The 15,271-nt window shown below is 43.2% G+C and overlaps 2 protein-coding genes across 4 annotated transcripts in view; both read left to right on the top strand.

Moving 5' to 3' along the window:
• LOC307201887 (uncharacterized protein) overlaps positions 1-15,271 on the top strand; it is a 284,712-nt gene that overhangs the window by 107,069 nt on the left and 162,372 nt on the right. The window lies entirely within an intron of this gene.
• Positions 13,706-15,271, top strand: part of LOC307201936 (uncharacterized protein) — a 31,251-nt gene continuing 29,685 nt past the window's right edge. The window contains exon 1 of one of the 3 annotated variants that reach the window (XR_013832788.1): positions 13,706-14,571. Coding sequence is in view for 1 of the 3 variants with exons in the window: in XM_079951487.1 (XP_079807613.1) it covers positions 14,569-14,571 (3 nt within the window). In the remaining 2 variants the exon portion in view is untranslated. The remainder of the gene's footprint in view (positions 14,572-15,271) is intronic. The other 2 variants (XM_079951487.1, XM_079951485.1) reach the window with 2 other exon arrangements.

The following is a 15,271-nucleotide window of genomic DNA, read 5'->3' on the forward strand; positions in this document are numbered from 1 at the left end:
CTGAGTATGCTTAACCTTAGGCACAATCCAGGCCAGATTTTCCCATCCTGGTGCCCTTCAGATATTTTGGATTACAGCTCCTGTCATCTCCAGATGGGCCAGTTGCACCCCTATCTGGACAGAGATAGCCTAATCACTGTGGGACGCGGGTGGCGCTGTGGGTAAAAGCCTCAGCGCCTAGGGCTTGCCGATCGAAAGGTCGGCGGTTCGAATCCCTGCGGCGGGGTGCGCTCCCGCTGCTCGGTCCCAGCGCCTGCCAACCTAGCAGTTCGAAAGCACCCTCGGGTGCAAGTAGATAAATAGGGACCGCTTACTGGCGGGAAGGTAAACGGCGTTCCGTGTGCTGCGCTGGCTCGCCAGATGCAGCTTTGTCAAGCTGGCCACGTGACCCGGAAGTGTCTCCGGACAGCGCTGGCCCCCGGCCTCTTGAGTGAGATGGGCGCACCAACCCCAGAGTCTGTCAAGACTGGCCCGTACGGGCAGGGGTACCTTTACCTTTACTATACAAGGGAAAAAGAATTGGGAAGGAGGAAGGAGGGAGAAGCTAATTTCAAGTTACAAGCCTGGAGCTAACACACTGTTAGATAGTTTTGTCTTTGCAGATTCTGCCTGTCTAGCAGAAGAGCAACTCCTCAGTCATGGTTCTGGTTGTCTTGCCCTTGATAAAGAGCAATGCCTCCCTGCAGCAATCTTTTCCCCTAGATCAGACTTAGAGGCCGAGCAGGTGACAACACCCAGGCCAGGAGGACAGTTCCTACAGCTCTTTCTTCAGACAGCTGTAGGGGCAGTTAAAATACCAGGGGCAAGGCCAATACACAAAGACGTCTCCCTTTCCTCCATATCTGAATTTCTGAAGGGGGCTTATAAGCCTCTTTTATGCACAGACATATGAAAATACATAGACAACTTCTTTGTTAAGAAGCCCTACTTGCCTGTGATCACTTTCCAGACAATCTGTCAAAACTTACGGGAAGTGAAATGACACCGTGGCTACAGTTTGTTAATAAGCATAATCATAATTTGTTTATACCCCACCCATCTGGCTGGGCTTCCCCAGCCACTCTGGGCATTCCAAAAAAGTATTAATGTTATCCTTGCAGCCATCTTCAAAGGTATTTTTTCCTCCTGATATGGTGCAATAGCAAGTGCGGAGTAGTGTAGTGGTTAAGGTATTGATGGAGGACCCAGGGTTTGAGTCCAGGAGGGAGGGTAAAAAGTCCCAGAGAGACCCTTAACCTTTCCTTCCAGTGTTCTGGCTTCAGCTTCTACAGCTTCCCCATGCACTGGGTGAGGCAGGCTCCCAGGAAGGGACGGGGATGGATTGCCTTAATATACACTGGCGGGAGCAGACAGTTTTATGCCCCCTCAGTGAAAGGACACTTCACTGTCTCAAGGAACAAACCTTCAAGCAAGTTGGAACAGCAAATGAAGAACATGAAACCAGATGACACAGCTGTCTATTACTGTGTAAGATCCTTCCTGCATTATCACAGCAATATATCACCGATCAAAAACCTTAGTGTGGTAGAAACTGACTTGAATAGGTAAAATGATGGCAGAGCGAACTTTTATATTTACCGTATTTTTCCTTGTATGAAATGCCCCCGTGTATAAGACGACCCCTATTTTGGGGGACTCAAAATTAAGGAAATATAGGGAGATTGCCCAGAGTTATTCAACTTTCTGGGGGGGGGGTGTTTGCGCAGAGTTGTTGATCGATTTGGGGGGGGGGGGAGTTTGCCAAAAACCACTCATCCGCCTAACCAGCACTGCCAATCTCACAACTTGCCAAAGCCACCCATCATCTGCTTACCAGCCACAAGCAACCACTAATCACAGCTTGTTAAAGGTATTTAGTTGATCTGGACCTTGTTTAGGAATAAATGACCAAGAATAAGTTTCAATGCTTTACTACAGAACAGTCTTAAAACTATCTACATATAAACATTGCTAAGAACAAGGTAATGTGGAGTTTGGAACAGACAGGGTTAAAACTCAGGATGTCTGAGTGTGCAGGTGCCAGATCGCCCATGGAGGCTGGTTTTGTAAAGGAGTGTCAGCAAGTAGAACGTGTGGTGTTCGAAAACACTGAGCTCTTTCAGTCAGCTCTGGGTAGTCTGTTATATCTGTCACAGTGGAGCAGACCAGATATAGCGTTTGCTGTCAATCTGCTCAGTAGAGAGGCCTCAAGTCCTAGTGTGCAGGCCTGGAATGGTATAAAGCGGGTGCTGCATTACCTGCAAGATACCAAAGACTTTTGTCTTAAGTTGTCAGCTCAAGGAGATGTCAAGCTGACTGCTTGGGTGGACTCGGATTGGGCTAACCTTGAAGATCGCAAATCAGTGTCAGGTCTAGTGGTGAAGTTTGGGGACTCAGTAGTAGGGTGGAGGTCCCGGAAGCAAAGTCTCATAGCGCTTTCGTCTACTGAAGCTGAGTTCAGTGCGCTATCAGATGCTTGCAGAGAGTTGGAGTTCTATGTGTGTTTGGTCGAGGAAATCTGTGGAGAAAATTGTCTGCCCGTTGTGGTGCATGAAGACAATCAACCGTGCCTTAAATTAGCTGAGACGGGGCAATTCAAGGCGAGAACCAAACATTTGGACATACGTTTTCAGAATGTGTGTCAGAGCGTTCGTGAGGGGCTAGTTGCTCTGAAATACTGTCCCTCAACCAAGAACCTCGCTGATGGTTTCGCAAAACCATTAACCTTCCAGAAGCACGAGGAGTTCTGTGAGGGTTTGTGTATGGGGAAAGCATTGTTGGCTATTGTCCCCAGATGCAGGACAAGAGGGGGTGTGGAGTTTGGAACAGACAGGGTTAAAACTCCGTGGTGCCCTGCATCTGGGAGGGGCCGGAAGCAGGGCCGTACGTCACAGGCTTTGTCTGTGAGAGTTACTTTCAGTTCTACCGAGAGACGCTGAGAGACACAGCTAAACAGACAGGCTGTGTCTGTGTGCTTTTGGAAGCACGGAGAATGCAGGAAAACTCCGATGGAGAGACTGATTTATGGCTTGTAAATAAACGCTTCTAGAGATAAGAACCGATCTGTCTTTTGGACTTGATTTATCCCTTTCTCACATGGACTCTGGACCGCTGCATTATTCTGCTAGGCCAGCTCAGAGCTTCCAGGGATACGGAGCTGAACTGGGAAGCTTGCTGGACCCAATATTCCGGACGGGGAATTTATTTTCATTCGCAAAGGTAACATATTGCAATCAAGTAGCAGGCAATGAGGTTCAGTCCTTTAATTACTTTTATACAGTTCAGGAACCTCTCTCTGATCCCAGAGAGAGACTGCAATATGTTGGGAGCTCCTCGCAACATGCTGGGCTGGCAATCTCTCTTCTGGCTTCCAACAACACAGAGAATCTGACTTCTCAGGTTTCAGCTGTCTGCTGACCATAGCTGCTTTACTGTATTCGCTATAATAAAAGCTCCTGCCTAATGTAAACTTCTCATTACAAGCATTTTATTTTATTTTTTTAAATAAATTTTTTATTAATTTCCAAATTTTTTAACATAAATAAAAACAACATAAAAACAAACACAAAGAATCATATTTTCTTAACCTTATTTCCATAACCCTCTTTTCCCGGACTTCCCCATACCTTTCCCTTTTTGCATCCTTAATTTTAAACCATTATTCAGCAACCCTTCTTAACCCATTACAAGCATTTTAAATACAATGCATTCAAACACACATTTTATGTGCATTAAAATGTTGTGTCTTTAACAAAGATGGTTTGGCCAATTGGGGGCAAAGGGATAAAGCTCCCTATCCCAACACACATACCCTAATGGTACATCAGTCAAGAGTGCACTGGCTATTGGTGAAAGATGGCTTGCACCAGTAGCAAACTACATGGTTAACATCACATTTAGTTTTTCGTCCTAACTCCCACATGGAGCAGTGATCAGGTGTGGAAAAGCTGTTTGTACTGAGGGTGATCCTCTGAGACGAAACCCTACAGAAGTAATTATCTTCCCCAGAAATTATCTGAAATGCACTCCCTGTTCAAAGGAGAAGCTTCTAGAAAAGCAACCAGGAAACAAGTCTGAAAGTTCTTTACTTATAACCCACCTCACTGTGTGCCATTCTGACCGGGGGTGAGAGGCACATGAGGTTTGGTCAGTTTGGGGTCTGATAATCTCCCCCTTTCCTTGCATATTTCTGGCTTGAAATCAGTGGACATTTACTGGCACATTCAAGGCATGTTTTGCTAGCCTTAAAGATAAGGCTGATACACTTAGAAATATTTATATATTTAAATAAGGATCTTGGCTGACTGTAACTTTTTCAAACTTTCTGACGCCAACAATGGCACTGTAGATGGGCAAAGAAGGACCTGCTCTGGTTTGCCATCAGATGGTGTGGTTAGTGCTTCTGCTTCTGCTACCTCCTCTAGTGTGCAAAGCAAATGCTATGAAGTGCCCTCCAACTGATCCCCTCCCTGTTCCCCATGAGTGGTACCAGCCAGGAGACCTCCTCATCGGTGGGATTTCCTCTCAGATCATTTACGTTTTCAACCCAGTTTCCTTCAAGGTACACCCTTCACAAGAGCTGAAATCTGATGTCCCACTGTAAGGATCCCCTCCATCCTGCATCACGTGAGCTTTGAAACCTAAGCATTTGTAATGCAAGGAAAGAAAATTTTGGTGTGGAGTGTCCACATCATCACATCTCTTTCTCATGCTGTGTGTGTGAAGAAGAAGCTAGTAGTTAACAGTTACATAGGAAGCTGTCTAAGTAAACCACTGGTCCATCTACCTCAGTATTGTCTACAAGGACCAGCAGTAGCTTTCCAGGGTTTCAGGCAATTCTGATTATGCACACAGTAGGCCAAAATATGCATTAAAATACACATGCTAATGAAAACGGCATAAAAATGTATTGTGTTAGGGGAAACTGGTTTGTAAAATGTGTGCGTTCAGGGAAATTGCATAGAAAATTTTGTACATTTGGATAAATTTGCATCAAAATGCTGATGAATTGTCTTGATGGCTTAAAAAAAAAACCATTGCTGACAGATGTGAAAATGTGGAGAAATGTGTTAAAACTAAGAGGCAGAAACTGAGAGAAACCAAAATTGACAGCTTCATCCATCCTTATGAGTTGATTATCAACTAAACCATTGCAAAAGCCTACAGTCAGTAAGAGGGCAGGTGGACTGGATCTAAGGCAGGTGAGGTCAGGTTGATTGTGGAGGCAGACTGAAGCCATGGGATGGACTGTGAGGACTGTGCATAAGCCTTATTTTTATGCACATCTTATCCTAGTAAATGCATGTTTGTATATATTACATTAAGGGACGTGGGTGGCGCTGTGGGTTAAACCACAGAGCCTGGGACTTGCCAATCAGAAGGTTGGCCGTTCGAATCCCTGTGACAGGGTAAGCTCCCATTGCTTGGTCCCTGCTCCTGCCTACCTAGCAGTTCAAAAGCACATCAAAGTGCAAGTAGATAAATAGGTACTGCTCCGGCAGGAAGGTAAATGACGTTTCCGTGCACTGCTCTGGTTCGCCAGAAGCGGCTTAGTCATGCTGGCCACATGACCCGGAAGCTGTATGCCAGCTTCCTCGGCCAATAAAGCGAGACCCCAGAGTGGGTCACGATTGGACCTAATGGTCAGGGGTCCCTTTACCTTTACCTATATATTACATTGCAAAATTCAGAGAGGTGTGGATTTTAAAGGATAGCAGCATTTTGGTTTGCATAGTGTTTCAGAAAGTGCAAATAAAGCAAGTTTGCCCTACCCTAGTTGTGATGCTTGTAGGAGTTTGTTTCAAAAATAGATTGTCTTATTTAAAGCCAATGTTAGCCAAGCTTGCAACATTTGCTTCCAAATAAGCATGTCTCTCTGTTGGCAGTGTGATAACAAAATTCTACCAGCACGTCCTTGCCTTGGCATTTGCTGTGAAAGAAATTAATGAAAATCCCAGAATCTTGCCCAATGCTACACTGGGGTTCCACATCAGTGACAGCTACTATGATGCGCAGAGGACTTACCGCACCACTCTGGACCTGCTCTTCAAATCACAGAAATTTGTGCCCAACTACAAATGTGGCAGGCAGAAAAACCTCATGACCATCATAGGGGGGCTTGGCTCTGATATCTCATACCGCATGGCAGATATCTTGGATAGCTATAAGATTCCACAGGTAAGCTCTGTGCATGGGGATGTACGGAAATTGCAATCACTTCATGCTATTCTGGAAGTGGTTTTTGTTGTTCAGAAAGGCAGGAGAGCTACACTTAATTTGCCTGATATTCCAAAGTGAAATGGGACTTAGCCTAAGGAAGAGAACAGGATGGGAAAATATATTTATTTATGTAATGCAATTCGTATATTTATTTAATGCAGTTTGTATGCTTACTCATAAATATCTCAATGCAGTTTACATAAAATATACATTAGAATTAATGATTTAAAAAGTTAGTTGATAAAAAAACCAAAGTATGCATAAAATCAGTTATTATAAATATATTTACATATTAAAATACATATCTACAGTCAATAATTTCTACCAGATATCTTTCCAATGACTAGTTCAAAAATATTACATTTTCACAGGCTGAGAAAATTCAGACAAAATACGTCTTTAAAATTCAGGTTTTCTGAATTCATATCAGGTTTAGCTGGAAAAATATTCATTGCCCAGACTGAAAGCCCTCATATGCAGATTCATTCAGGCATTCCTCCTAAAAAATCTCTTAAATCGCTACATTTTATTTCAGCTCACTTATGGCTCATTTGCCCCAGAGGAGAGTTATGCAATGCAGTCCCACTCCTTCTACAATATGGTCCCCAACGAAGCCCGCCAGTACATTGGGATTGTCCGCTTACTTCAGCATTTCAGATGGACATGGGTTGGGTTCTTCACAGTCAACGATGAGAGTGGAGAGCGTTTCTTGCAGACCCTGGAGCCATTGCTTTCCCAGCATGGAATCTGTTCAGCTTTCACAGAAAGGATTACACAACAAGCCCGGTTAAATGATATGTTTGAAATTAACTACCAGGTCCAGAGTATTTATAAACCTTTCACATTTAACAAAGTCAACACATTTGTTCTCTATGGAGAAACACTGTCCATTATGTGGCTGAGCTATTTTATTCTTCTGGGAAATCCTGAACGTAATAATGACACCTCTCACGAAAAGGTGTGGATTCTGACAGCCCAGATAGATTTTGCATTAACTAGCCTTCAAAGAGGCTCAGATCTGCAAGTGTTCCAAGGGGCTATTTCATTCACAATTCATTCTCATGAACCACCAGCATTCAAGACATTCCTTCAGACTATAGAGCCTTGCTGGGCAGAAGAAGATGGTTTTATCAAAGATATATGGGAGCAAGTCTTTGACTGCTCATTTCATTGTCCAAAAGAGGTTGATGAACCATGTACTGGAGAGGCAAGGCTGGAGAGACTTCCTGCGCCTCTTTTTGAAATGCACATGACTGGTCACAGCTACAGCATCTATAATGCTGTCTATGCTGCTGCACATGCACTGCATGCCATGGACTCATCTAAACCCAAACACAGAGCAGCTGTGGAGGCTGAAAGAGTTGCACTCCACCCTTGGCAGGTAATGTCTACACTATATAATTGTGTTTTACACAAAAGGCTAATACAATATGCCTTTTTCCTAATGGTAAAATTATGTTAGACACACCAACACATTGATGGAAATATGTGGGTTCCCATTTTCTCCTTTTCTTGGGGCTTGGAGAAGGGAAGCCGTAACTTTTGAGCATCCCTCACTGAAAAAATAGCTTCATTTTCAGGCTAGATCTTGCTGCATGACAAGAGAAGGTGTTTGCCAAACTGAGTTATCCTGTTGGGTGACCTTTGCAGAAGAAAGGACAAGGGGTGTGTGACTTTGCTCCTGCTGCTTGATCTCTCTGCAGCTTTTGATACCATTGACCAGGGTATCCTCTTGGACCAGCTACATGGAATGAGAACTGGGGGCATTTGGTTACTGATCCTATCTAGAGAGTAGAATTGCATGAGTTTTTTGTGGGGCCCAGGCAGTTAAGCTGGGGGGGGGCATGGGGCACTGTTTTATCCTCAGTGGTATTGAGATTGGAGGCAAGATTCTATCAGTATGCTGATGACACTGAACTCTATTTCTCCATGACATGGATAAGGAGAGGTCATGAGAGCCCTGTGGTGGGATGGGAAAATAACCTGAGATGGATGCAATGTGCATGAGTGGCTACAAGTTGCCATATTTCCAAAATTGAAAATCCAGACAGAAAAGTTGTTAAGGTGGTTATTTTGTTACGCTTTTTGAGTTTTTTTGCGGTGGGCAAAAGCTCCAAGAAAAATGAAGTTCTAGAATGATTTGCTATGAAAAACTTGATGCACAGAGTGAACATGAGAGGAGAGCCCCACACTGCCCGGCCCACGCCCAGCTCTTCCCCAATGTAGGCGTGGCTGGGAATGGCTCTCTTCCCTTCTCCAAGTGCACTGTCCTTTTAAGTGACGTCTGTGCTGGCATCTGGCAGCCCTAGGCTACCCTTATGGGAAATTGTTCAATTGCCTGCCCTTGATGGGGTTACAATCCCCCCAAATGAGCAGGTATGCAGTCAGAGGCGATGAGTGTCTGGATCCAGCTTTGTCTCTGGAGACCCAGATACCTCAGTGGGTAGAAGCACCTTTTCCCAGCTGTAACTGGTGCATCAGCTAGGACTGTTCCTAGACCAGGAGAGCTTCACCACAATTGTTCAGGCATTGGTTACTTCAAGATTAGGTTACTTCAATGCACTGTATGTAGGGCTTCTCTTGCTTTTCACCAGGAAACTGCAGTTATTGCAGAATGCTGCAACATAATTGTAAAAGAAGTGAGACCCTATCAGGACATAACATAACATTGACATGTGGCAGGTACCATCACTTTGCTAGCTATGGCACCTGCTTAAAACAATTTTGCTAAGGCACGCCTATCAAGACCCATTCAAATCATTGGGAATTTTCATGAACTCATGAATTCAATGTCATGAATTTACAGAGATGCATGTCTAACACTGGATCCAGCCGATTATTTTGCTCTCCCCTTGTTTCTTTTTCTCTTTCAACTAGCTCCACCTGATTCTTCAAGACATAACATTTAACAACTCAGCTCAAGAAACAGTGTCCTTTAATGACAAAAGAGAAATGGAAGGTGGATTTGACATCATGAGCATAGTCACTTTCCCAAACAACTCCTTCCAGAGAGTGAAAGTCGGAAGTGTGGAGCTCAGAGCTCCTGAAGGAGAAGAACTAATCCTTGATGAGGATTTAATTGTGTGGCCCAGTGTATTTAACCAAGTATGGGTGCTAGGATATTGATTTAAGACCTAGGAATTATCTCTTCTGTATCACTTGACGATGAATAATCCATCTCTATAATAAAGACAATACCACCTATTGCATTAAGAAAAACAAAGAGAGCTGTAACCTTAAAGTGCCTAACAGTGGGAAATGTGCAATATTCTGTTCAAGTGAAATAAAAAATAATATCCTCTAAAACAATAAACTTTGATAGGGGATTTTGAACCAGTTTTTGTTTTTGTTTTTACAAAAGAAAATGAGACACCAATAGACACCCCTCTTCCTATGGAATGAGACACTGGATTAAGTTATTAAAATAATTTCTCTGGTACCCACATTTTGGAGAAGGGCCCTCAGCTAGAGATGTAAGAGAATCCTGATGAAAATTAAAACAGAAGTGGAAATAACCAATCTGGACTAATTTATCCTACATCCGAATGGAAAATAATCCAGGCTTTTATAATATTTGTTTTATTTTGTTTTGTTTTCTACTCGGAAGCAATATGTGATTGATTACTTCTGCCCCACTCCATTTAGATTGTGTGTGCCTTGCACTGAAATTAAAAGTGTTTACTTATGTTAAATTCGTAACTAGCGGCAATAATTTTGCGAATTACATTAAATAGTGGGCAGTGTGACAAATAACATGGTGTTTTGTGGAAACCAAACTGCAGGGGAATGGAAATAGAGCAGATTGTGAGATAGGATAGATAGGAATAGAAATGACTGCCTTATTGCATCCCTAGTCATAGTGTGGTGACAGAGAATCTGCTTTGCATGCAGGTCCCAGGTTAAATTGCTAACAATTCCAGGTAGGGCCAGGAGATGTCTCTGTCTGAAATCTTGGCGAGCTGTTGCCTGTCACTGTGAACAATACAAAGCTGGAGGAACCAAGGGATCGGCTCAGTATTTAGCAACTTCCTATGCCCCTGTGTAAGGGACTCAGGTGGCGCTGTGGGTTAAACCACTGAGCCTAGGACTTGCCGATCAGAAGGTCAGCGGTTCGAATCCCCGCAACGGGTGAGCTCCTGTTGTTCGGTCCCTGCTCCTGCCAACCTAGCAGTTCGAAAGCACGTCAAAGTGCAAGTAGATAAATAGGTACTGCTCTGGCGGGAAGGTAAACGGTGTTTCTGTGTGCTGCTCTGGTTCGCCAGAAGCGGCTTAGTCATGCTGGCCACATGACCCGGAAGCTGTCTGCGGACAAATGCCAGCTCCCTCGGCCTATAGAGCAAGATGGGCGCGCAACCCCAGAGCCGGTGACAACTTTCTATGCCCCTATGTTAGCCAAGCAATAGATGGCAAAAAACAATATCATATTCTGGGAAGCATTAGCAAGAGATGGGTGAATGTATGCATGAATGAATGAATGAATGAATGTGTAATGTTCCATTTAAGTTCATTATTCCATGTCAACAGTTTGTTTGCTTATTTACTTATTTTGTATGTCAGCTTATGAGCAACAAAATATTTCTTCTTTCTTCTACCCTAAATTCCACTGATGTGTACTGAAAGGTGCCACCCCTTTCTGTGTGTAGTAACTCTTGCCACCCTGGTTATCAGAAGAAAAAGAGGGAAAAGGAGAAATTTTGCTGCTATGATTGTGTTCCATGCCCAGAAGGGAAGATTTCAAACCAGAAGGGTAGGTGATGTATTGCAATTATGCTCTCACTTAATTTTCGTTAAAGCAGCAAATAATAATTTGCCCCTGCAACAATAATGAAGAAACGAGACATGGAGTAATGGGCAACTTAATTCACCGACAAGATCTGTAATAAGCACAGGAATGCTAGGCTCCAATCATTCCTGACCTTGGCTATTCTAGCCAGACTGATGGGAAGTGTAGACCAAAGGCTTCTGGAAGGCACTATCCATAATGTAAGCAGTCTTCTGCAGGAACCTTCAAAACATAAAGAAGGTGTTCAGCAGACAACATTGCACACAACCTTAATCGGAAAACCCGGACGTATGGCAAGTTGGGCTCTTTTTATTAAAAAATCAGAGTAAAGCCCCAAAATGAAAAAAGCTCAACAGCAATATAACAATCCTATATATACAGGCAGCAGTTAGATGATAATGTATGTGAGCAGCAGCTTCCATCTTGCTTCCACACATAAAGTTTATTTTATTTATGTCTTAAATATTTTTATATTCCACCATTCCTCTCTTCTGGAACATAGGGTAGCTGACAACCCAGAATCAATAAAACAACCATGCAAAAGAAGAAACTATTAAATCAGAACACTACAATAAAATACAGTAAAATAACAGTGATAATTATCTGTAGTAACAAACTCCGAAGCCAAAATGTACTCCTCATCAGATGTGAATTCCTATTGAAATGAACCTTTCTTCTTCTTTTTCCAGACAGGATTAACTGTGTGAACTGCCCAGATTATCAGTATCCAAGCAACAACCAAGATCATTGCATCCCCAAAACAATCAGCTATCTTTCTTATGAAGAACCTTTAGGGATCAGTTTAACGTCAGTCACTGTTTCTTTTTCCCTGATCACAGCTTTGGCACTAATAACTTTTATTAAGCATAGAGATACCCCCATAGTCAAAGCCAACAATAGGGACCTCACCTATGCTCTCCTCATATCCCTTCTGCTCTGCTTCCTCTCTTCTTTGCTCTTCCTTGGCCAACCTGGGAAAGTGACCTGCCTTCTCCGACAACCCACTTTTGGCATCATTTTCTCGGTGGCTGTTTCTTGTGTCTTGGCCAAAACCATTACAGTGGTTGTTGCTTTCATGGCCACCAGGCCGGGGTCCAGCATGAGGAAGTGGGTAGGAAAAAGATTGACCAACTCCATTGTCCTTTTCTGCTCTTGGATTCAAGCAGGCATCTGTGCCATGTGGCTGTCAACCACTCCCTCCTTTCCAGATTTGGACATGCAGTCACTGACTCAAGAGATCATATCAAAATGTAATGAAGGCTCTGTCACCATGTTTTATCTTGTCCTGGGCTACATGGGACTTCTAGCCATCATCAGCTTCACTGTGGCATTCCTGGCTAGGAAACTGCCAGACACTTTTAATGAAGCCAAGTTCATCACCTTCAGCATGTTGATGTTTTGCAGTGTTTGGTTGTCGTTTGTTCCCACCTACCTGAGCACGAAGGGGAAATATATGGTGGCTGTGGAGATCTTCTCCATCTTGGCCTCTAGTGCTGGTTTGTTGGGTTGTATTTTTTATCCAAAATGTTACATTATTTTGCTGAGGCCTGAGCTGAACAGCAAAGAACAGCTAATGAGGAGACAAAGTTAAGAACTATGCTGCAGTTCCCTTCACAATTTCTTGGGGTAACTCTTCTGGAACACAACAAAGCTTTTTTTCTGAGTAGACATTTGACTGCACTTTAGCTGTCATGTTAGAATCCTAGAAGTGTAGAGTTGGAAGTCCACTCAAAGTCCATTCCTCTGCAATACAGGAATCTCAGCTAAAGCATCCATGACAGATGGCCATCCAACCTCTGCTTAAAAACCTCCAAAGAAGGAGATTCCGCAGCCTCCTGAGGGAGTCATTTCACAGTCAAACTGCTCTTACTGTCAGAAAATTCTTCCTAAGGTTTAATTGTAATCTCCTTTCTTATAACTTGACGCCATTGGCTCAAGTCCTACCCTCCAGAGCAAGAGAAAACACCCTCGCCCCATTTTATGCCCTTTTAAAATGTGGGGTTTGGGGAGGGTTGGGTTGTTTTTATTTTGATTATGTATTTTGTAGTTTTATGTTTTGATTTTATTCTGTGAACCACTTTGAGACCTCTGGGTATAGGGTGGTATACAAATCCAAGAAATAATAAAATAATCTTCCATATGGCAGCCCTTTATATAAGTGCAGATAGCTATAATATCTCCTCCTAGTCTGTTCTTTTCCAGGCTAAGCATACTCAGCTCCCTCAAACATTCCTCTTAAGGCTTGGTTTCCAGATCATCTTGGTCATTCCACTCCACACACGTTGCAGGCAGCTTCTCAAATTTGTCTGCTCCATTCACATAATGCTTGAGTACATTATCCTGCAAGAGAGTCACACTGCTCACTTATCCCAGAATGAAGACATTAGAGAAATAGAATTATTATTATTATTACCTGTGTAATACCATGCAGGAACCATGAATGTATGAAGCAATTGCTTTCCTGAAATTAAGATAAATTACCACAGAGCCTAGGGCTTGCTGATCAGAAGTTTGGCGGTTCAAATCCCCATGACGGGGTGAGCTCCTGTTGCTCGGTCCCAACTCCTGCCAACCTAGCAGTTTGAAAACATGAAGTGCAAGTAGATAATTAGGTACCACTCCAGCGGGAAGGTAAACGGCGTTTCCGTGCACTGCTCTGGTTCGCCAGAAGCGGCTTAGTCAGGCTGGCCACATGACCCGGAAGCTATATGCCAGCTTCCTCGACCAGTAAAGTGAGATGAGCGTCGCAACCCCAGAGTCGTCCATGACTGGACCTAACAGTCAGGGGTCCCTTTACCTTTACTTACTACAGCATTTTACAGCAATACATGCAGCTGAACTACACACAGTCTTTCCTATCCTAAGTAAATAAATGTTAAGCTAAGATTACAAGTTTCTGGGTCGTGTCCAATACTAATCCACTCAGAGCAGAGCTGTTGATATTAATAGATATGACTAACTTAGGGTTATTGATTTCAGTGGGTCTACTCTGAGTAGAACTAACTTTAGATGCAAACATTGTTCATCTCTCTGGTAGTATCTATCTAGTTCTTAAAAAAAAAAAAAAACCCATAGACTCATGTGTTTTTGTATGGAGGTGTATCACTGTGGCTTCCAGAATAACAAAGAAAAAAGCATGTTCTGAAGAACAGTGAAGACGGAGGCAGCAGCAGCATCCATGACTGGAGAAAACCCAGGGTGTTCTAAAGGTTCTTTTGTTAGTTCTTTGTGATATTCTTTGGAATGCTGCTCTAAACCACTGCTAACTGCCACTGCCTGGGGGATACATACCATCTCTTGGGTGCAAAGACTGCATTCAGGTCAGTTTCACAAAGATGGAGCTGATTTCCCTCATCAATCACTTTTCCCTTTTGGACTGCTACCTCAACTTGGACACTACTCTAGCCCTGGCTCTGTTCATCAGCCTCTTCCAAATGATCGAATGTAGCACTTTTGCATAGTACAAGAGACTTGACCAAGCATAGAGAAGCATCTTGTCCTTTTCAGTCAAACCTGAAGTCACTGAGAATCCCCACTCCCTGGAGGAACAGCTGGGCAGTTGGTTCCCCTCTGAGACTGGCACACCGATGGTGAGTTTCAGTATCCCCTTTGTTCATGTCTGGATTTGATTCAGGCCCCTCCCCACCACCACCACATTTGGTTTTCTCAACTTACAACAGCAATATGTACTTACAAATTTATTTAAGAGATTTCCTACCTTTCCTTCAGCACAAAGATTCCCAGGGCAGGTTACAGCCATATAATCAAATAATAGCAAAATCCAAAATAAAACAATTATATGACAGTACAGATGATCTCACAGATATGGCGCACTTCTCAACTGTCAAACACAAGGCTCAGAAAATCAGCATTCATGGGGATGGTTTTCCATGCTTTAGGGAAGAAAGCACCAGTGTGGTGCCATGATCATAATGAGAATGGCATTTTAACAGTCTTGAGTCTTGCATTTACACAAACTTCAATATTGAATGAACTTCTAAGTGAGATGGGAGGAGTCAAAAATGACCTGACAGTATTGCATGCTTTGGCCACCAGGAAACAGGAATGCAAGAAGTAGCCTTATACAGATCCAGACTGTTGGTCCATCCAGTTTAGTACTGTCAAAGCAGACCAGTGGCAGCTCTCCAGGGTTTCAGACTGGGATTTTTCTCAGTCCTATTTAGAGATATCAGGGATGGAACTTGGAACATGCCTCATTCTGCCTGATGGCATAGTACCCTGTTTGGTAAGGTGGTATTTCCAATTGGTTGTTCTTCCCGTTGAATAACT

Source organism: Podarcis cretensis (genome assembly GCF_951804945.1).
Source record: "Podarcis cretensis genome assembly, chromosome: 13".
Classification (NCBI taxonomy): Eukaryota; Metazoa; Chordata; class Lepidosauria; order Squamata; family Lacertidae; genus Podarcis; species Podarcis cretensis.